Here is a 10,128-nt window from a genome sequence, read left to right as displayed (position 1 = left end):
AGCTTCTCATTCTAGAATATTTTGCTGCTTTTATTAAAATGTTGCGATTCACATTCAAGGATACTTAATTTTCCATTCTACAAATACCGCATTGGACATTGAAGGAGGTCAACACCAGTCGAACACATTCAGAACATGTTGACTGTTTCTCTGTCTCTGTTTTCCCCAGATCCCAAACGGTTGTACAAGGCTCTGTCTCTCCTGAAGAAGGAATATGAGCTCAGTAAACTGCAGCAACGCCTGGAAGAGAGGTCACGCCAAATCATTATTAAATGGATAATTTTCACAATTATAATCCACTGTACCATAGGGTCATTTGTTCTTACTTAAGAGGGAACTTACAATATTTAACATAAATGTGATAAGGACATATGAGAATCAGACCCAACACTGCCCGGTGCACGGTGTGTGCCTTGGTGCAGGAAAATCTCCAGCCTACAGAAATCAGCACAATTTGACATTTTTTCAGAGAGGACTCTTTGCCACACAGAACACATTGGGAAGTCTTGTGTCTGGTTTTCACATGTACTCAACGATAGTATGATAGAATTTACGTTAAATATTTTTCTCATCCCTTTGTCTTTCCTCTCCTTCCTCCACCAGGTTGAGGAGAAGATCAAACAGACCCACAGGAAGTACCTATTACAGGAGCAACTCAAGATCATTAAGAAGGTTGGAGACGCATATTCTCAGAATAGCAAATATAGGGCCTTCTTTTACAGTATGTGATCACTCTGCCTGTCCTTGAGTAAGGCACTGATTTTGAACTGCATCAGAAGTGAAAAAATAGTGTACGCTTACTACAGTATGTGTGTGGCCCTGTTTATTATGGCCTGTAAAGTAATCTTGATCTTTTGTGTTCTTTCAGGAGCTGGGTTTGGAGAAGGAGGACAAGGATGCGATCGAGGAGAAGTTTAGAGAGAGACTAAAAGAAAGGACTGTCCCTCAGCACATCATGGATGTCATCAATGAAGAATTGAACAAACTGGGATTGTTGGACAACCACTCTTCAGAGTTCAAGTTAGTCTACTCTACTGTAATCAATTGTGCTCTATATATTACAGGAGGACCACTCAAATTAAGGTCAATTTATGCTTTGCCCAACAAGTGTCAACAATATGTCGCACAACGAAAGTGACCTCAAACCAGTAAAAATGTGTTTTGTACCTTTGGAGAAAGTAATGGTCGCAGATGCTTCATAATATTCCGCCTATTCGGATTGGTTGGGAAGATGAAGTAAGCTCCATTACCATGGAGATGAGCGAGACTACATTCACTTCCTTGTTTACATTTTCTGGCCACGTTGTTGGCGAGTCGCAGACAGTATGAAAGCTCAAAACTCTGAACATTGTGACACACAGTCTGCTGTGTCATTCGAAACTTGTCGCTAAAAGTATAAATTGACCTTTTGTCTCTGCTACAGTTTTCTTTATTATCTTAATAATAAAATAATGTATGTGAACTCCTCTGTTCTCCTACTGTATGCTCAACACTAAACAACCTTGTCATATCTACTGCTCCACTCTAAACTTTATTCTGATCCACTGTCAATTGGTTAATATTAGTTAAAGGCATTGTAGGGAACATTAAGCCTAAATTAAAAAAATATGTATATATATATTTTTTGCATTTTCTCCCCTCTATCAGCCACTATATAATGATGCTGGGGTGTTTGGGGGTGTCCTTCATTGAAACACAGTCCTCTGTCTGAAATCCGTATTTTCCCTTCTGTTTATGTTCATGTTGTTTATGTCCGGGTCGTAAATTAACGCACGCATGTGCGTGTCCGTGCGCGTCCGTGCCCGTATCAACTTTTTACTTTCGGTTTTAAAACGCTCTCAAACTTCTTTTTTGAGGCACATAATTTACTTTTAAAAAATCGTTTGGATAGAATTTAGTTGTTTAGCTTCATATATGTGGTCAATTTATCATGAAAGAGCCTATTTAAAAATATAAATTCAGAGAACCGTAGGGTCAGGCATTTCCGCGAATTGTATCCGCATAAGGCAACCTATTTTGGGCATGACTCATTTAAAAAGTCCCCCCTGCGTCACCCCCTGGTGGTCGGGGAAAAGAACTGCTGGAGGGGCGGTGTTTGACAACAGTTTTTTTCTTTGATTATGTCTGAACTCCCTACAATGCCTTTAAGTTGACTTAGTTGAGTTTAATTACTGTCTTACTTAAAAGTTATGTCTTTGTGTTCCAGTGTAACCCGTAACTATCTAGACTGGCTGACCAGTATGCCCTGGGGGACATACAGTGAAGAGAATTTGGCACTGGACCGAGCCAAAGAGGTTCTGGAAGAAGATCATTATGGGATGGATGACGTCAAGAAACGTATCTTGGTTAGAACATATGACTTTGTCTTAAATCAATCCAAAAAGGTTTGAAAGAGCAGAATTTAGAAGATAGAAATGCTTAATTCAGTGAAAGTACAGAATAGAATACGTAGTATAAAACAGAATTGTTTGTAAATTATTACACTAGCTAGTTTTTTGGTATATTGCACTGTTGCCCAAGTAAGAACAGATCAATGCTAGGAAGTAGGAACAAGTTCTGTACTATTAAACTCCAACCCCAAAATAGAGTATGCCTAGGTTCATTTAGGAGGCCTGATGAAACATGGCTGCAGTGTGCAGATCAGAATGTAATTTCTCAGGCGGGTTGTTTTCACACTGAACACTTCCAACTTGTTCAGGTCTCTCACTCTCTCATTATCTTGACATACTGGGGGAGAGTACACACATGCTCTCTCTCTTTTTAGAACAGATGTAATGTCCTTTTTCTCATCCCCTTTCTTTCTTCGTCTCCCTGTCTGTCCTTGTTGTCCCTCTGTCTGTAGGAGTTCATAGCAGTCAGTCAGCTGCGTGGTTCTACACAGGGGAAGATCCTGTGTTTCTATGGCCCTCCAGGAGTAGGGAAGACCTCTATAGCCCGCTCCATCGCCCGAGCCCTCAACAGACAGTACTTCAGATTCAGTGTGGGAGGCATGACTGATGTGGCTGAGATCAAAGGCCATAGGTATGGAAGTATAGTCTGGCAGTGTAAATTCTACTACAGTTTATCTTCTACTGCTGTTAATTCAAAAAGGCCAACAGTGGACCCCATATGTTTGGCAGTCTATGATTTAAATTGAGTCTTTGAGTGACTTTTCTTTGTGTGTTAATGCACACCAAGGAGAATGCATTGTATCAGAACGTTACATTTTTTACCTGCCACTTTTCAAATGAGATTTTGCTGGGATTTCCTCCAGTTTTACAGTGTACAAACTAAAATGGCAATTGGAGAGATGCCTGTCCATGAGTGCGCAAAGCCTTCCACAAAATCCTCTGTCAAAATGTATTAGACACTGCTGGGCATTAATACAAATTGTATTTAATTAAACTATTTTAGAATTCAGTGCCCTTTGTCGACTGGAAGTTTCGTCAGAATTTTTGGAGCTATGACTCTTAGACGCACGCACGCACGCACACACGCACATACACACACAGGACTAAACATGATCCTAAACATGCCAGTTTACTGAATTGACAAAGTGGCTACTATTTCAACTTGCATTATTAGCACTGTTGGTCCTATATGTTACATTTTAGATTGTAAATGCATGTCTGAGAATATAAGTAAATTGTGTGTGTATTTGTCTTTCTGCATCCAGGAGAACATATGTAGGTGCAATGCCTGGGAAAATTATCCAGTGCTTGAAGAAAACCAAGACAGAGAATCCACTGGTGCTCATAGATGAGGTTAGTGAACGTTGTTCATGAGAAGTCATTTGCAAGTCCTGTTGTCATTTCTACATAATTGCAAAGTGCTGTGACTTCAGTGTTCTCTCCTAGCATAACTGAATATTCCTGTTGCTAGGTGGATAGGATGGAGGGTGATATAAAAAGAAGAATAATAACAATAATGTTGATGTGTTTGGTCACTACTTCCTGATGCTGTTAGGTGGACAAAATCGGTCGTGGTTACCAGGGTGACCCATCCTCAGCACTGTTGGAGCTTTTGGACCCTGAGCAGAATGCCAACTTCCTGGATCATTACTTGGATGTACCTGTGGACCTATCAAAGGTACGTGTCTCTCTGATACTCATGTACATGTTATAACATGTGCAGGTAACAAGAAAATGTGGTGCTTCATCAGCATTTCTTAATATCTTAGTATATTATATTTCTATAATATCTTAGTACATTATATTATTATTATATTATCTTAGTATTTTTGAAAAATAATATACTAATTCATTTAGGTTAGACTTACAGTAGGTCGTCTCAACTTGGAGGATAAGCTAAATGCTGTTTAGGTTAGGAATTTCTTTCTTGATTTCCAGGGAACCAGTGCCATCTGTAGGGTACAAGTGGTCTGAACTGTTTGAGGACTTCCCTTTATTTTGAATAGTTACCTGTAGCTTTGACTATGTTTTTCTATCTGTACCCATAGTACTTGCATTAAAATCCTGTTGTCTAAATCTGCCCTCTCTCTTCCTGATCATCAGGTTTTGTTTATTTGTACAGCCAATGTGGTTGACACCATTCCAGAACCTCTCAGGGACAGGATGGAGATGATTAATGTGTCGGGATACGTGGCACAGGAGAAACTTCAAATTGCAGAGGTAACACCATGGAAAGCATCTCCATTCAACTGGTATTTCCGCAAACAGAAACAAATCCTACAATATCTGGTCATTGTGTCAGTTATGATGCAAAGTAATCTCACAGCAAGCTTAAAGCACAATTAAACTTTGGTAAAAGTTTAGGTTGTGTAATTTCCTTGCAATGATGTCACTCCTAATTTTGGTGAGATATCTTCAATAGTTGCTCCGTAGCTTAAAAATTGATGATTCAATATATTCTCCTCATTGAAGTACACTGTGAAACCAGTCTAAAAGTCACACTTTTAGCAAACAAATGCACATTAACAAAGTGGATTCTATGTATAAAATTACAAAATCTACATACCAAACATAAGCATACGTAACTTCAGTCGGGATTTGTAATTATGCATTGGCAGAATCCACTGTTCAAATTCATTTGTGTGCTAATTGCTAAAAGTGTGACTTTGAGACCTCTTTGACCGTGCAATGTATGTCAATGAGGAGACTATTTTGTATTATGATTTTTTAATACACAGAGCAACTACTGAAGACATCTTGCTAATAATTGGAGTTATATCATGGCAAGGCAACTACACAACCCAAACGTATACCTAAGTTGAAATGTACATTATAACATCACCACCATCTAGTAGTATGTGTTTTTCTTTCTATGCCTTTTGTAAGACATGAATTTTGGTTTGGCGTGAAAGTAAATATCCATGTTTCATTGCAGTTTGTTGATGACTGATGATGTGTATTATTCTGATTTGCTCCAGCCTATTAGGAGAACAAGCTTGTTTATGCATCATGTTATGCCACTTTTTGAAGCCTTCTTCGAAAGACATCTCTCTCTCTCTCTTCCCATCTTTTTCTCCCCAAATGTAGCGTTACCTGGTCCCTCAGCTGCGTACACTGTGTGGTCTTACTGAGGAGAAGGCCACCATCTCCCCGGACGCCCTCAGTCTGCTCATCAGACAGTACTGCAGGGAGTCTGGAGTCAGGAATCTACAGAAACAAGTTGAAAAGGTAAAACACTTGACATGAGCTTTGAAGCACACATTTATTTTTAGTAAGTAGGTCAGGGTTCAATCCCTTAGCTGGGTCATACCAAAGACTATAAAATGGGGCCCAATGCCTCCCTGCTTGGCACTCAGCATCAAGGGCTGTATTGGGGGTAAGTCCCTGCGACATACTAGCGTCATGTCCAGGGGGTGTACTTGTACATCATGGCTTGGGGGATGTACTTGTACATGAAGCCGCCTCACACTACAGAAACATGAGATAGGCTCCTGCCCTATGGACCACAATCCTACTTACTTACTTGTGTAGAGAGAACAGTCTAAAACTATTCAGTATATTCTAAAGGGGAAAATGTTCATTCTGATGACTAAATGAGCTTGTATTATTACTAGTTACCGTATAAGTATCAGTATGTATGCTAGGTAATAACAAGAGTTCTCTTTAATCCATATATTGAACCTGTGGGTGTGTGTTTATGTTTGCCTGCATGTGTACTGTCTCTGCCCGTCTCTCCCAGGTGTTCCGTAAAGTGGCGTTCCATATCGTTAGCGGGGATAACAGCGATGTAACCATCACACCTGATAACCTGCAGAACTATGTTGGCAAACCAGTGTATACCGTTGACCGAATGTATGACGTAACTCCACCGGGCGTCGTCATGGGACTGGCATGGACCGCCATGGGTGAGATGCTCACATGCATAGGCCAGACAAATACAGACATACTGTATGCATTCGTACATATACCTTACCTACAGTACTAACCTAACCTGTAACAAAATACAACTATCTCTCCCTCTCTCCAGGTGGCACGACTCTGTTCATAGAGACATCGTTACGTCGCCCTCGTGACGCACCAGGGCAGAAAGAAGGGGAGGGATCGCTGGAGGTCACAGGTCGGTCATGATATCAGACCTACTTCTAGACACTAGACTGAACATAAGAGATTAATACAGCCTGAAGCGTTTGCATTCTTCTATGAAACCAATATGTAACGGACCAATGTCTCCTCCAACCTTGCAGGTCAGCTTGGTGACGTAATGAAGGAAAGTGCCAAAATTGCCTCAACCTTTGCCAGAGCATTCCTCATGAAACAAGAACCTGATAACAACTTCCTTGTCAACTCCCACCTGCACCTGCACGTTCCTGAGGTAACCTTCTTGTAATACAAAAACGTTTTTTAAATAGATTTATATCTTGCCTTTTCTTAAAGCTACAGTATTGCTGAAAATATGCACATTAAGCAGTAGAAATAAACATGCCACTTACCAAATATTGTGAAGTACAATTTTGTTGTGAAGTAAAATGTTATATTTGATGCTATTTAGTCAGTAATGAAGAGCTTGGCTTGGCTGTGGTTTTAACGGTGCCTCACCGGATAGCATGGTTTTCTCACAGCAAGGAGGTCCTGGCATTGAACCAAACTGAGGCTGACTGTGGCCTTTCTGTGTAGAGTTTGCATGTTCTCCCTGTGTTCAAATGGGATTCTCTGGTTTCTCGAGTCCCGATCCCGGCGGCCTTTGCTGCATGTCACTCCCCATTTCCTGTCAACTTACTATCCTATCAATAAAGGGGAAAAAAAGAAGGAACTATTCTCTTGTGCATCACCCACTAGAAAAAGTATTGTCTTCCACTTGAGTGCAACAACTCACTTGGAGTGACTAGCTGGTTTAATAAAGCTGCATTTTCATTTCCAGGGGGCTACTCCCAAGGACGGGCCAAGCGCTGGCTGCACCATTGTTACTGCTCTGCTGTCCCTAGCAACCGGCCGGCCAGTGCGCCAGAATGTAGCAATGACAGGAGAGCTGTCTTTGACTGGCAAAATACTGCCGGTGGGGGGAATCAAAGAGAAAACTATAGCTGTAAGTATGACACCCACACTAACCTGCGGGCATACATACTGAAACCCGCACAGATCCGAGTACAGAAATCATCTTACGACAGGGTTCTCGTGTTAGTTATGAAGCGGTCGAGTTTGGCCAATTACAGCATAAGAATGGTTGGATGTTGATAAATGTGGTAGCTGAAAATCATCTTCTCGATCTTAATTCTTGGTTAAGAGTTCTTGCCCCTAGAGTTTACGACATGGCGAAGCGGAATACGGTCAAGAAGAGAAACTTCTCTGACGTGGAAGTAGTTACGTTAATGTCACAATTCTAATCAAAACAAGTAAAAAGTGGCATCAAAGGAAGTCATAAGAATGCAGTCTGTAAATTAATCACTGATGTGGTCAACAGCGGCAGGGATAAAACGCTCACTTATATATCCATCAACAACACTTTAAATAAGATAAATGAAAACCTACAAATATTTACTAAACTTTGTGCATTGTCTGTTTCCCATGTTGACTAGCCTACTTGCCAAACTAAAGTATTAACACTTTGCATTTTTAGAAGCAATGAATGAGGTCCTGTCTCCTTCGAACAGCCCCCAGTTGTGGTTGTGCCGGCCACAGCTCTCTGGCTGCATCGGAACATCCAATGGCACCGAATTGTACTGCGTTATCCTGTGCAATATTGTGTAGACCCCCACAGTCTCACTCTTTGTTTACATCTGGGTCCCCAACTGGCTCAAACATTTCCATACACAAGTTGAGACTTGACATGAGATTTGATTGTAGGCTCCACTCGTGTCAAATTAATGAACGGGTTGCTAAATGCAGAGGATTGCGTAGAATTGACCATACGCCCAGTTTTCTGTCATATGTTGGTTTCATAAATGAGGACCAGTGATTAGTAAAATGCTACGAATAGGTGTAAAACAGGGTCTACAGGACACAGGACAGTCTGACAGACACACATTCTCAACATTGTCTCTGTCTCATAATGTTGTCTTCTGTTTCCCAGGCTCGTCGTGCAGGAGTGACCTGTATCATCCTACCTGCTGAAAACAAAAAGGATTTCTCAGATCTGGCGGACTACATTACGGAGGGATTGGAGGTCCATTTTGTTGACCACTACGACAAAATATACCCCATTGTCTTCTCATAGACATTGACACTTCAAACACACAGCCAAACACAACATGCCTGCTTACCACTACAGGGCCAAAGAGGGCAAACCCTGCCAGACAAAACAAACCAGAACTGCTCTAGCTAGGGGTTATTTAATATATTTTCTATTTAGTTTTAAAAACATTTCTGCTAATTTCTGCAGAGATTGTCACCAAGACAGTAGATTCAAACAGGTATTGCTTTTGGTCCTGTTTGTCAGCATGGTCATGGTAAGCCCTACTTGGTTCTGCTGTGGAGATGTGCAGTGCGTGATTTGTTTAAAATTCGAGTGGTGTGGTTGCTCATTATAAGGGTGGCTGAAATTTGATTTTTACATCAACAATGAGGCGGTCACCCTCCCATTTAGTCCACAGGTGAAGAAAGGATGTCATACAGTATGATGAAGAACTGAATTTTTACTCAACGGAAACACCTCAGCCAAATAATGTGACAGATGGATGGACACATCACACCAGGACCAAATGATGGAACAATGAAATCTCTTAACCAGTACAATGTTTGGGGTTGTGACTTCGCTGCCAAGCAGCCACAGAATGCCAGTGCCCTGAACAGAAAGGTATGGAGACTATGTCCTGGGATATAGAGGGCTTGGACAGACATAATAATATAACCAATGTTATTTTTTATTATTATTGTGTTATATGACCAGATGTGATGTTCTGTTGCCTTTTAATATAATACTGAACATAATTGGCTACTCTACTGCGTCTGTTCTTTGCACTAAGGGATTGGATTATCATTTTAGATTTTCACTTCCCTGCACTCATAGTATTTGATTGTGTCCCTGACACTGGTCGGACTGGGTTGGCTGATGAATTTTCATAGGACACCAGATTTTAGAACACAGATTGTGGTGGTATTTCAAGAATCAACCCTTTAACTACATACATGGTACATAGTTGAATGTGGAAACATGGTTCTGTGTAGTTGCTTCAATCCAGAAACTAAATGCATGTGAAAGTTTGTATCCTCTTTTACATAGTAAGTGTTCCTTGTGTGGGCAGTTATGTCCTGTTATTACCAGCGTGACTGTCACGTCACACTAGTAATTTAGTTATATTAATTAAATTAGACTAAATTGAATTAGCTGGTGCTATTTACACTAGTATTAGTTCTTGACCTAGAGGAATACGTTCCACTGGCCTTATGTACGGCAACGTACTGGGTCTGAATATACACACTGGCAGTTTTTTTTGTAGAAGCCACAAGCTCTGGATCTAAGTGAACTTGTCTCAGATTATCTGGCTTTAGTGCTCAACAGAAGACCCAGATAAATGCTAGGTCAGAGGATCACGTGCATCCATTACTTCTAAAAAAACAAATCATTTTTCCACTCCCAGACACCCGTGGTCATTTAGAATTCAGACCATGAATAGGGCATCACCATCCAATATTACATACAGTATGTAAAAGCATAGTTAAAGATTAACATTGTATACTGTGCATGTGTTGGCTAGTTTGAGTTCATACCATAGGTGTTAAACTGAACAGTTGTGGGCCAAGA

The 10,128-nt window shown here is 40.6% G+C and overlaps 1 protein-coding gene across 1 annotated transcript in view; it reads left to right on the top strand.

The window, feature by feature from the left end:
- LOC311051527 (lon protease homolog, mitochondrial-like) overlaps nucleotides 1–9,314 on the top strand; it is a 17,854-nt gene extending 8,540 nt beyond the window's left edge. Inside the window, exons 7-20 of the mRNA XM_084066104.1 lie at nucleotides 170–251; nucleotides 423–672; nucleotides 869–1,020; nucleotides 2,207–2,345; nucleotides 2,843–3,021; nucleotides 3,656–3,743; nucleotides 3,946–4,068; nucleotides 4,494–4,610; nucleotides 5,478–5,618; nucleotides 6,130–6,295; nucleotides 6,418–6,507; nucleotides 6,635–6,762; nucleotides 7,309–7,473; nucleotides 8,458–9,314. Of these exons, the coding sequence (XP_083922230.1) occupies nucleotides 170–251; nucleotides 423–672; nucleotides 869–1,020; nucleotides 2,207–2,345; nucleotides 2,843–3,021; nucleotides 3,656–3,743; nucleotides 3,946–4,068; nucleotides 4,494–4,610; nucleotides 5,478–5,618; nucleotides 6,130–6,295; nucleotides 6,418–6,507; nucleotides 6,635–6,762; nucleotides 7,309–7,473; nucleotides 8,458–8,601 (1,964 nt within the window). The 3' untranslated portion in view covers nucleotides 8,602–9,314. The remainder of the gene's footprint in view (nucleotides 1–169; nucleotides 252–422; nucleotides 673–868; nucleotides 1,021–2,206; nucleotides 2,346–2,842; nucleotides 3,022–3,655; nucleotides 3,744–3,945; nucleotides 4,069–4,493; nucleotides 4,611–5,477; nucleotides 5,619–6,129; nucleotides 6,296–6,417; nucleotides 6,508–6,634; nucleotides 6,763–7,308; nucleotides 7,474–8,457) is intronic.
- Nucleotides 9,315–10,128: the final 814 nt, after the last annotated feature.

This window comes from Gymnoscopelus microlampas (genome assembly GCF_963454915.1).
Source record: "Gymnoscopelus microlampas genome assembly, chromosome: 9".
Lineage (NCBI taxonomy): Eukaryota > Metazoa > Chordata > Actinopteri > Myctophiformes > Myctophidae > Gymnoscopelus > Gymnoscopelus microlampas.
This window is presented reverse-complemented; position numbering and strand designations above follow the sequence as displayed.